We start from the raw sequence: 16,583 nt of genomic DNA on the forward strand, positions 1-16,583 counted from the left end.
CAGTCACCTTCTCCAGCTACGGCGTCCCGCCTCTGTTGGCTAAAAGGCTCTGGCACCAATCAGAGGTGCCGCGTCTCCTGGAGAAGGGGCTCCTCGTTCGGACCGAAAACCGCGCCGCAGCCCGTTAACGCATTTCCGCTCAGCTGCGCGTCAGACGGCGACACCTGAACACTAATATTACGAGTGACGCTTCAAAGGCCTGAAACTCTTAGGGGTTCAGTCTGTTTTACTGAAAACTAGTCTACAACAAATCCTGGTATAAATATAATAATAAAAACAAAATTTACCTTATGGGGAAATAAACACAGTTATGAAACTGAATCAAAATGAGTGGCCAGTGGGACTGTTAACACTGTCATCTTAAGCCCTACGACCTTCATGAAACTTCCAGAAAATCCAGGCCGTGTTAAGAATTTAAAATGTAACATAAACTGAAAGGATCGGCTCGGGATGTGATGGAGTGGCATTCAATGGGGTGTTAGTCTTCTCATGATCAGGATACGAAAGGTACCACACTCAAAAAGAAAACACACTAAAAGACTAAATTCCCACTCAGGTCAGAACTGAACAACACGACACGCCCGTATCCGTCGCATCTCAGCAGCTTCTCAGTCTCCTTGACATTTCAGAACAAAACAGATGATTGTTTTGTTTTTTTTTTTTTTAACAGATAAATTTTTATTTGAAATGGTCTTTCTGTTCTCCGCACAGACCGCAGCCTCCTTGAAGGCGCCGGGCACATGCCGGTCTGCGCAGAGCCTCCAGGGTTCCCACCGTCGCCAGCGGACGCTGACGTCCGTGCCGCCCGCTACTGGCGCTCCGGCACGGCTCACCGTCGCGCCGCAGGAACAGTCTGACCCTCGCTCAGTCTGCAGTTTTTATCTCTCGCCGCCGCAGATAACGAAAGAGGAACACATAAACGTATTGTGAAGCAGATAGAGAGCAGCCAGGCCGTACAGTAAGGCAGTGAACATCAGGCTTGAATATTTATTACAGAGGAGAGACACACCGGATCAATTCTTCATGACAGAAAGCTAGTGACAGAGCATCCTGTAGCGATCAATTAACGCAGCAGGTTACTCATTACCAGGGGCAGTGCTACGGCTGTATTAGTCACCTAATACTCCTCTTTAGCCCCCCCCAAATAAATGTATGCTCATTAGTTTAACTAATGTGGGCCATTTCCATCAGACCCCCTAGTAAATGCTTAACCCCCCCCCCCCTTTTCAAAAATCTCTAGTAATTCTCCTGCTCATTGCCACTAAACGGTGTAATGTATAATGTAGGAAAGCTGTGCCTATTAACTTTCATATTAAATATCAAACCTTATACAGATATATTTTAAAATCTAAAACTGTTATGCAGCATACAATAATCAACAGTCATAGTTAAAGGCGATGCAAGTTTAACTTACAAAATCAGCTTCTGAAGAGAAAGCAATCCTGGTAAATTGTATTTTCCCTTACTTTAAAACTTCATTTTATACATTTTAACAGCAAACATTCATAATCTGATATATTGGTACAAAATAACTTTTTCTTCCCTTATATTAAGCCATTATAAATAATTATTAGTTATTAATAAACCATCACTGTAACGCTTAATGATTACAATGTTAGCGTAAGTACAGAAAACAGGAAAGCTGGAAATTGTGTGTGACACAAAAATATCGCACACATATGGTTTCTTATTTTAAAGTAGCACTGAAACGGGTTCCCACTCGAAAGGTTCCTTTATGCAATACGCATGGCCTGACGCACTTTTAGCATGCAGGTACCTGCAGTAGCCGTTAGCAGCACAGAAATAAGGAATAACAACAGACCTGCCAGCAGCTTAAGGAGAATTAAGTCTGACATAAGAGAGCGAGCGAGAGCCGCTGAATCTCAAGGCAGAGCGGGTCAGGTGATCACCATTACACAAGCCTCCAGAAAACCCACTTCTGCTCGGAGAAGCATGTCAGTGCCGTTAAAACAAATCGTTTCCGGCCTATTTCCAGGGTGACTGAGGCGTTCGGGGGTTAACGGATGGAGATCTGGGAATACATTAATATGTATCGATGGTGTCTGAAATCCTCAAAGCCAAGCATCCTGCAAAAGTTACGCAGCATCAGAGACATCTGCAATAATCAGGACCCCACCAAAAAACGCCCGGCTCCCAAAGTTACAGACATGTACTATCTGAAGCAGCTTAGGGGAAGGTCAGCCAGGGGAATCTGACGAATCAATCAGGCCACTCTGAAGCATAAGGCCACCTTCCCAAGGTATTTCCATATTGCCAGTGTTAGCTGTGTGCAACCTGGGCTTCATAGGGGCCCTGAGAACTTACACGCTGTCACAGCAGAAGACAGTCACCCTGGGTTTGGAGACAGAGGGAAAAATCGGGACTTTGACTCATCAGAGAGGCAAGACTAGAGTCGGAACAGAACACATTCAACTCTGAATGTAGACCGTTAAAACAGCGGGAAAAGTATTCAAAAGACGGTGGCCTGAAACAATGAAAAATAACGACTATGATAATTGCATTTTCTCATTAATATTGAAAGTCAAAGGTTAAGCACCTTTACAAATAGAGAAATTCTCTCCTTCGTGTTCCCCACACTTAGCCAACAACCTACAGAACTCAGGAAGTGCGATGGCCTGTCATTGGTCAATATTTTGCATGTCTGTCTATCGACATGCTAGCTTCAAAACATTGTCACATGACACTCAATATTTCAAAAAAAAAAAAAACTAAAACAAAAAAACAGGAGAACCTGAAATCGTCAAAAATCATTAGATAATCCTAGCATCCCACAAACATAAAGCATGCTAACGTGTGTCTATCGCTAAATGTCAGAGTGACATAAGACACCATCTAACTGGATCTAATATTAGCAATTCATAACACTCACACACATCCATTTACATCAGCCTTAGCTTCACACAACTATTAAATATTAAAACATGCTATTAAAAGCAGTGCAGACGTAACTTTATTGAGCGAAAAAAAAATAATCATGCTGTAAACTTAATCTGTTGAGACTAGTGGCAGGAATAAATATTAATCAGAATAATATTAAAAAGTACAGTAAGGAGAGAGACATAGCCGGGTGTCCCTTCGCTGAGGTTATTCTGGAAAGCTGCTGCGTTTCCCTCTCAGGCCTACAGGACGAGCTCAACCTCACTGCGCCGTGGGGAGGCTAGCGGCTAGCTAGCGCCACTGCAGCTAGGTGATGGGAGCGAAATTAAGCTGCACCTTTAAAGCGCGTTCACTCCAGTTATTCGGCTCCCACTCCGTCGACGGTCTGGCCCAGTTACTCCCCAGCTTGTGTATAGGTTTCCCCCCTCCGTTACTGCCTCCTTTTCACGACCCGCACCAGACGCTAAACTCGTACCCAGTGAGTCTACAGGCCTCGACGTGTCGTCCAATGTCGCGATCCCCTCTTGGCTCCTGCCCTCGTGGATTTTGATCTCGCTTGTTTGCATTGCGGGTTTTTTTTTTTTTTGCGGTGTTCAGACTGGGTAGGAAACAGTCGCACGGCATTTTTAACAACCAACACCTGCTTCACCACGTTTAGGGACCCCAGGCAAACAGGAACTGACATGCAAGGCAACCAGCTCACCGGAAACCTTGCATATGATAGACTAGGTAGGTAATTATTACGTGGGGGAAAAAATCTCATTGTTTTCATTCTTCAGCACAATCATCCTGAAGATTCTTGATTTTGACTGAACAAATATATAATATGCTGGTCTATAGCTGAGATCTAGTATTTTATAACCAGGAAAAACACACTGGGCCCTGTTCACCTTGCGGTCACTTTATTGCTGAACTGGGCTACTTAATACTTTGCTATAAATCCCACTGTGACAGTAACAGCTCGCTAATGCAGGCAACACACCTGTGGTGGATGACATCAGCGAAGGTTTCCGCCAATAGGAGACATCGGCACCATCCGTTGCCACACTCCTTCAGACAATCATTAAATATAGTCTATCACGCCTAATTACAAGGCTGTAATTAATGGCAGCTGTGAAACATGCATAATTTCGGGTTTTGGAGAATGTAATTTCAGTCAAAATGTTGAACCAGTAGGACAATCTATAAAGCAGCTATAGTTCCAACTAAAACAATGGATTATCCATCCATCCATCCATCCACCCACCCATTTTCCAAACCGCTTAGGCTCCAGACCCCCCGCGACCCATCCCGGAAGCAATGGGCACGAGGCACGGAACAACCCAGGATGGGGGGCCAGCCCATCGTAGGACACACTCACACACCAGTCACTCACACATGCACACATGCACACCTGCACACCTATGGGCAATTTAGCAACTCCAATTAGCCTCAGCATGTTTTTGGACTGTGGGGGGAAACCGGAGTACCCGGAGGAAACCCCACGATGACATGGGGAGAACATGCAAACTCCTGTAACCCATGCAAACATGTAACCCAGGCAGAGACTCCAACCCGGGTCCCAGAGATGTGAGGCAACAGTGCTAACCACTGCACCACCATGCCGCCCCAATGGGTTAAGTTAATTAATGAAATAGTTCTTAGTACAGTACATTACTACATGCAAGATGACACAACAGATTACAGAGATTTAGCAACAGAATGAGAAATCTGGGGGAAAAGATGAAAATACCTATGCTAGGAATAACCAAAGAGAGATGCTTTACTCCCGAACACCAGAAAACGACACCTGGAAGAACAAATGACGAATGTCACTGTGAGGGCCTGACTGCACCTGGACGCTTCATCCACGAGGCCCATGGAGATCCACTAGCAGTACCTGCCTCACTGTAGGAGACATACAGTCAGAATTACATCCCTAAATCTGCAGCTGACTAGAAGAAATTGGGAGGAAGTCATCACAGCAAAATGTAGACCGAAGCTTTTCGTTTCTCTGCGAATGTCGGCTGAGAAGATTCACAAAAAGAAAAACAGAGAGTATCCAGACAGAACCAGTACTGGTCTGCTATCTGTGGGGAAAGATTCACAGCATACCGAGCGTGTAAGGAACTGGCTGTCAGCTGAGGACGACGGGAAACATAAACCTCTCCTCTAATGCAGATACTGTGAGGGCAAAACACACAATTACTCCAGAGGATTAAAAATCCCCTTTTACACAAATGAAGCCTCGTGACCGTAGCACGATGGGATTTGTATCTTTGACAATGTCCACTATCGTGGAGACCAGAAGCACACAGAGGATAGCTAGAACATATCCGCCGTCAGTACAAAGCAATCCCCACCTTCGCAACATACTCCCAACAGGATTGTAAAGAAGGACTCCATAACTTTTACCGCATGGGACGACCAGCATTATTACAAAGAGGCACATAAATTCCAGATGGCTCCGAAAAAAAAAACAGTGTAGGCTAACTGCTAAGTAAACACCAGTACTGTCCCATTTTAGACGAGCGTTTCAAAAGCCTTAAGGAACTATCACATGCCATCTCATGATTTAGGCCTTTTAACCTTGGGGGGGGGGGGGGGTGCACACTAGCTTGTGAATGCAGCCTTACTTCTGATGACTATTTAAAACACAATAGAAATATCTGTCAGTATAGCCACTCACTTTGGAAGGGCACACTGACGTGCTATCGGAGAAGCAACGTTTGACGTGTGAAATTTGTAGGCTGGAAAGCGTAGCCAAAACATTTTCTTTTGACCACACAACAATCTGAGATCCTGAGTATGGTTAAGTAAGGTTAAAAATCCTTTGGTGAAAATACCGTATATTCACATTTCGCCATTAGATAAAACGTCGAAGAATTGGACACTCATCCAAAATGAGACAAAACCTTCGAATGCCTCTCTCATCCATCCATCGTTCCTTTCATCCTACAACTGTTTGTTCAGTTCAGTCTTAAAGAATCTAGAGATTCAGATATACCACATAGCCAAAAGTATGTAGACGTTCTTAAGCCATATCTGTTGTCGACAAAGACGCATAATTAAGCACGCAGTTAAGCACCATGTCCTGTAGCAGATTAGCCACAGAATGGATGTTTTACTGAAGAAGCTAGTGACTTTCCACTGGGCACCATCATGGAGCTCCATCTTTCCAACAAGTCCATTCGCCCCATTTCTGCCACACTTGAGCTGTCCCAGCAAGTGATGCGAGATTGTGAAGGTCAATACTCCTGGAAGTAAGTTCAGTCATGACGCGCCAAGTCACACAAGCTCACAAACTGGCGCCTGGTAACCTAACCTCAATGCCAGCGCCTAGCGGAAGACCTTCCCAGAAGAGTTCGGGCTGCTACAGCAGCATCGGACTGGCCGACTTCACATTAACACCCATGGGCTCAGAACGGGATGTTGAGTCGAACAGCTGGTGTCCACACACTTTTGGCCAGACAGAGTATTACAGGATACAAAGTTGGGACGTCCTGGAAGAGTCACCAGTATGTTCTAGGAGACAGACATAGACATTCAGGTGTGTGAAAAAGGTGGGAATGAAAAAAAAAGCCAGTGAGAGAACTGGCACTGACACGCGTACGATGTACTACTCGCCCGGCCATGATGGTGCCGCGCATGTAGCTACACTCTGTCAGCGCAGTATAACGACAGACTTCTCTGGCCTCAACACCGTCGTGCAATATCGAGAGGTGAGACTGATGATAAATAAAAATGATTAATCACTTACATGAAGACACGCTCGATACCATTTAGTTAAATAAGTGGCAAACTGTTTGCTAAGAGGAGCGATACACACACAGAAAATCTGTCGATTAAATGGAATGAAGGTAAACAGTGTTGCGAAACAAAGGCGATTTGACAGCAGGTCACAGGTCCTTACCAGGCTCTGCAGAATGCCGTTACGTAAAGATACTCGGATTTGGGCTAATACACAGTCAGACGCACTTCATCAGCCGTGTTACCGCCAGATTTCAGACTTACATTACACTCGCGGACTCAGTAATAATCCACTCAGGCTTTTCTTGCTTTTACAAAGTGCGGTTTTCAATTTTCAGTATTTTCAGTACTAATTCTCGGTACTAAATTAAGAACGGCAGTGTTTTCACTTTCTGACACTTCACACAGCATTTCATTTTAACTTTCCCCCTGCCAATTACAAGCTACATCCAGCCTATCTGGATGCCAGAGAAACTTAGTTTTAAAAATTAATAAGGTTGACATGGCATGCCGTTTCCCAGGGATCCCAAAGCAATTAAACGGTACTGCTTTAGTGAGAGCAAAACAAAATAACAGCGGGGGAAGATGTCATAATTATTTAAAAAAATACCTGAAGAGAAGAGCTCTGGGACCAGGAGGGGGCCGAATCTTACCTACGCCACATTTTCTTTGGGCCTCTTTTCCTTGCGTCCATCACGTTTCTCAAGGTCAGTGCCAGAAAAGATAAAGTGTGAAGTATGACTCGGCAAAACGTCATAGGGCCCTACAGGCGGCACTCAGTGATATCAGGGACAGGAAAGCCAGCCAACCGCCCGGCCCGGCGCCCAGCTGTGAAACAATGTACGGGGGGGGGACAGCTTTAAAGAGCAGGGTCATGACCCCCAATCCCCCCCCCCCCCCCAATCGAATGGTATCACAGCAACACAGTACCAAATTTTAGCTGAGAAATAGCACCTTCAGAGATGTCAGCTACTGATCACGTCACCTCTGGGTAATGCTGTCATATCTGTTACGTGACTTTAATTACAGTTGATTTAATAAAACTGTCAGGGAAAAATAACATCAGTGAAGTTATGTGGAATATTCGACATTGTAAAAAGAGATAAATAAGCTCTCATTCCGGAAACGAATCAGGCTGACTGTCAAAAGCTGTCCCACATCCAAAGACCAATAAGCCAGAAAGCAGAAGGACTCTTAAATGATCATTTTGAAAGATTAATTACGCACTGAGACCAGCATCTCCCGGAGTTCGAGTACCGGACACACATCCTTATGGGGGACTGTAGTCCCACTCTCTATTATTTTTGCTCTGGTTTGCTTGTTTGCATACCAAGAGGTAGCATAACTAGCTTAAAATACTTTGAACTGCCATCAAAGAATATTTACTATTACAAAATAGAACAGAATTTATTATGTGGTATAGACAGCAGTGCGCCAACTGACACAATCGTATATGGGACGCTAACGTAAACTGCTGGAATGCATTCGTCTGGAAAAACATAGAAATATATATACGATGCCAGTCGGTAATTTAACAAACCAATGTTATTTCCAGACCCCGGGAAGTGTTACAGATGTAAAACTCTCCACAAAATAAAATACATCTGTGGGATCTCGGAAATGTGTTTACAGAAGAAGTTCACGCTTTGCAGGAAACAACCGATAGCTTCTGACTGCCGAACGGGGACAGAGGTTGAGGTCAGCCTTCAACGTAAAGGCGTCCGCCATCATCCCAGTAGTCTGTGCGAGAGGAAATCTCACGCTCGTAGTTTTCTTTTTTTTTTTTTTTTTTTGTTCTGGTGACAACAAGAATAGCAACAGGAATGAGACCGACTTAAAGAATGTTAAAAATGTCACCAAGGACCGGAACAGACTCACCGTTAAGTGTGAGAAAGTTACAGCCAGCCAACAGCAAGGTTAGGGAAGCAGGCAGCGAGTGGAGAGAGTGCGAGAGGAAAAGGCCCAGACTGTCGAGGTGACCCTTCCTGCATCTCCACACTCCACCATACAGTGGATTCATTCATCCGGCCCAGATTCTGCTCTACTTGGGAATAAATTTCCGAACGACTCCAGAGCCAGACCTCGCGAACTGAATTCATCAGCCGGTTGAGTGCGGCGCCAGAGCCGCTCAGGAGGAGAATCATCCTACTAGCCTTTCCGCTTCTGCCAACAGGCACGCCATGGTCAGACGGGCAGCCCTGGTGTGAAACGCCGACCGCTATAGCGTAAGAAAAGTGCAGCGTTACCAGGATTGGGCTCCGGTCACCGGAACTGACTGCTGATCAGATTTTATTCTCACTTATCATCTGCTGCAATGATCTATACCTGAGAAGAAACTGACATACAAACTGTACATTAAACAAACTAAATCCAATCCATCCATCCACCTTCTGTAACCACTTATCCCACTCAGGGTTGTGGGGAGGTCTCAAGCCCATAACAGAGGCTACAGGAACAAGGCAGGGAACAATCCCGGATGGGGCGCCAACCCATCGCAGGTCATGCAGACACACCATTCACTCACACAAATGCACACCTCTGGGCATTTTTAAATAAATAATAATAATGCATTTTATTTATAATGCACTTTACAAGTGCTAAACCAAATAAAGCATTAAGTACAACAATAAACCAAAATACCAAGTACTTCCAGACCGTATTTCAACGCGTAAACCTGAATTTAAATGGAAAGATTTTACACATGAAAATATCACCTTGTCTACAGGCCATTCTTTACAGTAAGTGCTTCATACTACATATTACTAGTATTACCGATGTAACAACTAAAGGCAGGAGGCCAAATGAAAACGCCACGTCTGTATTTAAGATCTTAATGACAATGTCCATATCGTTTACATCATGATCAGATTACACTTATGAAAACATAGTGGGCGGGGTGCTCATCTCTTAACAAAATAATCCAGTCTCTGAGCGACACTCACACTTGCATAACACCTTCAGCGATTCTTCTCAAGAGAAGTTTAAATTTAATCAATGGTGCAGCTGCCAATTTTTTTAATGCTGTCCGACATTGAGGCTGACAGGAGTTAGAGGGTCAAATTAAGTTTTACTTCAGGAGCATCGAAACTGGTTATGATATAAAGAAGGTTTGTGGAAGATATTTTTCTCCACAGCATAGAAGCCTTGCCTTCAGACCCTGTGCTAGACCCCACATGGTCGTAGATTATCTCCTGAAAGGGAACAAAACCAGTGTGGGACCTTGTACTTGGGCCTTATCGCAGACGTAGCAGGCCAGACCATACTGTGCCCTTGACAATCATTTACGCCTCAGATATCTCACTTTTCTCCCTTCCAGAAAAAAAAAAGACCCTGTCTGTGAACGACTGTCAAAACACAAGGTAAAACATGGTACATACACTGATAAGGTCACCCCCCCCCCCCCAAGGAGGATCCATCTCCGAGTGCCACTCTTTTTCTGAGCTCTCACTTCCCAGCCTAAAGGCTTCTGGGAAAGTGGAAGTCTTCTTTCAGGGGGATTCCGCTTCACATAGCGACGAGAAAAACAATGAAGTGGCCTGGTCCAATCCGAAGAGACGGACGTGAGCTGATCTGCATGCAACAGGTAGAGCAAGTGCTGATTGAGTCTTTCCAGTGTCACATGATTCACAGGGGTAAGGCTTCTTTGCCAGGGTGTTAATGTAGGCGGCGGGGGGGGGGGGGGTGGGGGTCATTTGAAACTCTAACCCTGTGACATCTTTATACTCTGCCAAGGGTCTTTAAAATAGACCATCGCTAATCCGCCAGAAATTAAACTTGCAAAAAAAAAAAAAAACACAACAACCCTAAAAACCAACAAGTTCCATGACAAAGGCCTTCAGTTCAGACGACCAGCATGGACTCTGCCGTGTCCATGTCAATGTCCTTACAGAGACCGTCAATGGTGCAGCAACGCGAGCTTTAACAAGAGCCTGCTTGTACCGATTTTGAGTTAAAATGTCGGTATATTTCATATTCACACTCCAGAAGGGCTCTTTTTTAAAAAGGAGAAGAACATCTTAAGGGACACGTCAAAGAGGCGAAACGACACAAACGCCGCCTTAGAAATAATCACAGTATCGCTGCCAGTTGCTTAGTGTTGCTCCATCTTCGCACGTAAACACATAAAAGATCCGTCGCCTCCTAAAAGGGAGGCAGAAACCGCATCCAGTCCTGGGAGATTTCTGCACAATTAGCCCGACTCCATATGCTCCTAGACGCAATAATGAAGCGGTCACCGTGCGTCAAACAGGAACCGCTGAGGCTGAGCAGACATTGCCGAGGGTTCTCCTCGAGAGGCAGCCGGAAGCGTGCCACGGAGGTACCTGGAAAAGCACTGCACCCGTCACTGCACGACCGGGGAGGAAAAACGAGCCCACTGGTCAAGACCGGCTCCGCTTCGCAGTGCATAACAGCACCCAAACCACGCAATTCACACGTGCAAATGAAATCTATTCTCAGCTTGTCCCTCGCACTCACTAATTAAGTTTCCCTGGGCCGACTCCACGTACTAACGTAGCGAACGCAAATTAAGGTTAAGCTCACAAACATCGGGGGCATCAGTGGCAACCGCTGTGCCAGGACACCGACCGCACCGTGTGTTGGCGCCCACCCCCCCAGAAAAGCGCTAAAAGCAATAGGGTGACACAGTGGCATTGCAGCGAGCGTATCACAGAGTCGTGGGCGGCGATAGGGGCGACTGAGGGCACGTAAACTCACAAAATGAACAAATTGATGCCATATCCTGACGCACAATGAAAAGGCCGTAGGCAGAAACAAAAGACTGAGACTGCTGGTGGTATGAGGGGGGGGGGAGGAGGGGGGTTACATCTCTGCTCCTCTACAGTCGATTCTGTTTGGCTCCAGAGGCACAGAAATCGGAGCAGAAAGAAATCACTGGACTTCACCACAACCTGTACGCCTCCCTAGGACATGCCGCGCTGTAGCTGGACCTGCCACTCAGGAAACTTTAAGGAGGAATAATGGCCTCTCAATGGCACCTCGGAGTCCAGGGTGCAGATTCTCCCTGCCTAGACTCGAGACGTGCAGCAAAAGCAGAGGTGTGCGTCCTTGTACACAGTGACCCTGCGTGTGTTAAAACAAGCCACCCAAATCCAGCAGCCCGGCCATTAATTCTAGACAAGCCATGTGTACAAAACCATTTGTACAAAACATCAGGAAAGGCCAGTGGAGAGCCGCAGCCGTTCCCCAACTGCTAAAAGTACAGGACGTGGAGAGAGGGGGAAAATTAAAGTCTAAATTCTGTTTTCTTATCAAGCTTTGAGTAGCAACACAGACCCGGCAGTGATTGGCCAGAACACAGCCTTCCCTCACTTCTCATGTCTGTCTGTGTCATGCACTCTGCGGGCGACGCACAGCGGATACGACCCACGTCACTGCGCCACGATAAAGGTGTGAGTGCAACGATACACAAACACAGCGGCCTCATTATACAGTGATTTCTTTAACCCTGATTACATCACAAAGACGGCTTCTGCCGAAACCAAATTACGCCTCGTTTTATGTCGAGGTAAAAAAAACCTCAGGCCAAAAGCCATCGCCTGCGATAGAACCAGTTTCACGTCATAAAACTTTTTTTTTCCCCTGAATTTCTCCATCATGTGACTGGAATGCAATAAAGAAGGATTTTATTAAAAATTCCAACACATTTACTTCCCTTAGTGGATTAATCAATACTGATGTTTTATCATTTTGCAACACCATTGGCCTCTGGAGCTGAACCAATAGTGGCTTTTGTTCTTAAGATGATACAGTTCGAATTTTTTTTAAATAGCACTCTGATTGGCCCAGGCTAGAAAGAACTAACCTGACAGAAATAGCACAAAGAAAAGTTTTGCTTCTGAAGTTCATTTTGACCGTGTCGCTGTCACCCAAGGTGCCACGGGTAAGGAAAAAAAAAAAAACGTCACAATAACAATAAACTGCATTTTGCTTTCCTTTCCACCTGGACAGAAATTGCATGGAAGAAAACTACAGGTGAGAATCTGCTGATAGAAAGTCGTAATGCAGGTTCTGTTTGGTTGAATGCATCCATGCACAAATGTGGGAACGTTACCCTCACTAGAATGTACACGCATATACGACGCAACACTATGTGCATGCTGTGAAAATAAACTAAGGTCATACAGCAGGGGAAATTAATGCTGTACACAGCTTAATATTTAAAAATAAAAAGCTTCTCAACTTACCTACAGTGGTAAAATAATCCTTTTCAATCAACTGATTCCGTGGTGTTTCCAAAGCCACAGTCACACTTTTAAAAATACTTATCATAACATCACAAATTGAGGTAATGAAATATGACGCTGCAGCCTGTAAACAGCCTGCAACTTAACACAAATCATTCTAACGTTGAGGATTCGATTTGGGGTGTGTAGGCCAGGGTGTAGGACAGGCCTGCACCAGGTTTGAAAAGTACTGTACAGATTTCCTCCACGAACATTTTCACACAAGCAAGGAATGTTCCACGTCATGCTTTTTTTTGGGGGGAGGAAATGGCACCATTAAAACATAAAAACAAGAATTTGGGGGAAAAGGGTTGTTTGAAGACACACATCTGCTGGGAGCCAGGAAGAGAAATCCCACTGAAATAACGCCGTGCTTTGTGTATCATCTCCATAAACACTAAAACAACAATGTGTCTTTGAAAAAAGGCGTAAAAATTAATATTTGGCTTAAAAAAATTGAAAACTGAAAAGGCATTTTCATTAAAAAATATTTTCAGTTGGGTTACTGGTATTTTTACTCTTGTTTTCTGAATGGTAATTTTATCTTTCATGTATAATCCATAAATTCACCGGTCCGATTTTTTTGTTGCATTAAAAAAAATACATTTTGGTTTCTGCAGGAGGCCTGAACATAGAAACTAGCAGGAAAGTAAATCTGTCCCCAAAGCTTAGTGCAGCTCTGCCTCTCACACACCTTCTTACATGAATGTGGGATCACTGGAAACATCAATGCATGCTACCTGCGCTCATGGAGCTCGGTACTGCACATAAAAAACCTGCCTTTTAATAACATCAACAGGTAGTGTGTCCCGTCCAAAACCTGGATGACTACACTTAACATAATATTAATATGAAGGCCCGCCTACTAATACAAAAAGCAAAGAAAAGGGGGGGGGGGGGCACCTTGCTGCAAACAATCCTAAATGTGCAGATATTTTAAAGACTGCTTTTTAAATCTGCGCAGAATGTATTCGCTCACAATGGAACGAGTTCATGAGAGATTTCCCATCACATTCGACATGTTAATCCATAAAACTATCTAAGGCAGCAATTACAAGACATATGCATTCGTATCTCTCTGTAAGCATAACGGTCCAAGGAATGCAAGGGCTTCCAGGTCGTGCGTTCAAGCTACATAACAGTGCAAACTGTGTACGTTTACACGCAATATTAAACGTGTGATGATGCAAGAATCATCACAACAACTGTATCATTGCAGCTCCCGTCAGTCATGTTTTCCCTCTAGTTTGAAAATGACAGTTCGCAATTCTGCTACCTTTCTCACCGGCAGATTAGAAAAAAATATCCGCAGAAATGTGCATTAAGCTCAATTAATTAATTATGCATAACTATAACAATGGTTGGTTGACCGAGGCACATCCACAGCACATAGCTGTCACACATGCGCACAAGCACGCACCATCATTCCTCACTTCTGGAGTGGGTAGGAGTATTACGGCTCACCTTGTAACTAGAAGATTTAATGGGTAATCCCAGGGTTGGGTTTCCTTGTTGCTGGTTGGCGTTGGTCTGCTGTGGCGAGTGGGAATCCTCGGAGTCTTTTCCACTATGATAGACCACCCTATCCGAGATATGGATACTTGAAGCACAGCCCATACTTCAACCCAAATTCTGCCGATTCCTTCTGCTTAAGTGCTTCGCTTCTGCCCTTCAGTTAGTGTTTCTTGCCTCGGATATCTCGCTGTCTTCTTGTTCCTTTCTCATAATCTTAAGGCAAAACGCTCTCTGTCGTTTCCCTTGCAGTGACCCTGAATAATATATCTTCCTTCCCCCCCACCCCCCAACCAGGAAATAGATTTCCTTTCTGCCTTTTACATGAAGTAAATTATATGTATTTTTTACAAATGCGCCCTTCTCTTGCAAATGCATGAATCCGGGAGTACTTTTAACTCGACAATTCAATTCCATACGCAATTCCTCTTCCACTTACTCCCCTCTTCGTCCTCGTACCCACATCATCATCATCATCATCATCAACACACTCAATTCTTAACTTTTCACTCCCGAATTTGAACTCAGTCTCCCTCGGTTCAGGCAATCGCTTTATCCATTTTTATCCACGTTTGTCGACGATGTCTCCTGTCCACGCAGAAAACATCAAATTTTCTCTCCCAGAAAAACAAAATGTTCCCTTTCAACAAATCGGCTCCTCTCAATTCAAGGCAGGGGGGGCACAAACCTCATTTTGCTACAGTTCGGTCCACTTCAGTGCCATTCATAATCAACAGGCTTAAAGCATTGTCCAAGCGCAGAATTCGTCTTGGCAGCCGCTTTGATCTGAAGTCTCACCCCATACAAGAAAATGCGTTTTGGTCAAACCAGGCATGCCATTTCAACTCTCGAAAATAACACAGAGAGCAAGCAGGATCCGTTTTGTGAAACCATCATTCACATTCCCGTTAGCAGTTATGTAACAAAAGTGACAAGAAGAAAATGCATTTCAAACGAGCTGCAGTTTTATCAGAGGCCCACGATTTTTTTTCTCCCCCCCTCCCCAAAAAAAAAAAATGATGTAAAGGCTGTCAAATTATCTGTGGTACCACCTCTGAATAATGGAATCGTATAAAAACAAGAACAGCCGTGCGACCTTAAGTTTCAAGTTAGAAAAATTGATCCTACTGTTTGTTATTTATAAATGCACAAGCGAAAAATAGCCGCAGAGTGCCGTTTTCTGTTAGTCTTTCAGTGCCTTTCTAGCGTTTGCCCTTCCAATTCTTCAGCAAAGCTTGACAGCGGCAGATCCAATAAAAGCACCCGCAAGGATTGACCTACAGCCTTTACTGACGTCAATGCAAATGAGCCGCTCTGGACCAATCAGCGGCAGGTACCCCGCAAGCTGGGCGGGACCCGCCTTCCGAGGGATTTTTGAAAATGAAATTGTTAAATCTGAAACTCGCCTTACGGTTTTTATTAACACTGACGCCTAAATACGAGCTTTGCGTGCCAGTAAATAACAAATTATATTCAAGATCCTAGTTACACCTCATAGTATACAGCCGTTTTTATGTAAAATAATTTAACCAAAAAATATTTTTTTGACTTGGCATGCATTAAGATGATAACGGAAATAGAAACGATTGTTTGTGGTACTCGTGTAAAATTCTATTACAGTATTAAATTACATAATATTTTATGTCATTAAAGAAATTAATATTTCATATATTCTTATGCTTACGTAACCATCTTGTGTTGACATAACTTACAAGGGTCATATTTCCGGACAACTTAGCTTACAGGCTAAGCTAATCTTAAGGTATTTTACAGTAGTCGTCCAATGTATAGCTCAGGTAAAGGAATATTCTGACTTGAGACATCTCTTGCATATTTTAAACAAACTGGCTGTGACCCAGGCCTGCGATGTCAAAATAAATTACAGAAGTTGAATTGTAGATCTTTCATTTGCGTAACAATCACTTTTTTGTTCTGAAATTTCTGCAGGATACATATCAACATAGTAAGCATTTACTACTGATCTAAGGAAATGTGAGTTGTGAAACAAAAGAAGAAAATAAACACCCTGTTTTGAGTTAAAGAAATGGCGTAATGAAAATAACAGACCAAAAGTAACATTAATAGAAAACCTAACAGGCCTTAATCACTGAAGCTATTTCCCCTAGTTTGTTGCTTTTTTGTATGTCAGTATTTCCTTCATCTGTACACCGAATGAAAACTGAAGGCAATGCAATCCAT

General features: G+C 44.0%; 1 protein-coding gene and 1 long non-coding RNA gene across 3 annotated transcripts in view; one reads left to right on the forward strand and one right to left on the reverse strand.

Moving 5' to 3' along the window:
* The window catches only part of pde8a (phosphodiesterase 8A), a 41,489-nt gene extending 25,848 nt beyond the window's left edge, over window positions 1-15,641 (reverse strand). Inside the window, exon 1 of one of the 2 annotated variants that reach the window (XM_049031069.1) lies at window positions 14,337-15,641. In XM_049031069.1, coding sequence (XP_048887026.1) covers window positions 14,337-14,489 — 153 coding nt within the window. In that variant the 5' untranslated portion in view covers window positions 14,490-15,641. Of the gene's footprint in view, window positions 1-7,280; window positions 7,300-14,336 lie in introns of those variants that run through there. The other variant, XM_049031070.1, reaches the window with a different exon arrangement.
* LOC125751793 (uncharacterized) lies at window positions 3,216-9,001 on the forward strand. Its single transcript, XR_007400792.1, has 3 exons — window positions 3,216-3,627; window positions 4,165-4,243; window positions 8,801-9,001. It is a non-coding gene; the product is annotated as an uncharacterized LOC125751793 (long non-coding RNA).
* Window positions 15,642-16,583: the final 942 nt, after the last annotated feature.

This window comes from Brienomyrus brachyistius, chromosome 11, assembly GCF_023856365.1.
Source record: "Brienomyrus brachyistius isolate T26 chromosome 11, BBRACH_0.4, whole genome shotgun sequence".
Classification (NCBI taxonomy): Eukaryota; Metazoa; Chordata; class Actinopteri; order Osteoglossiformes; family Mormyridae; genus Brienomyrus; species Brienomyrus brachyistius.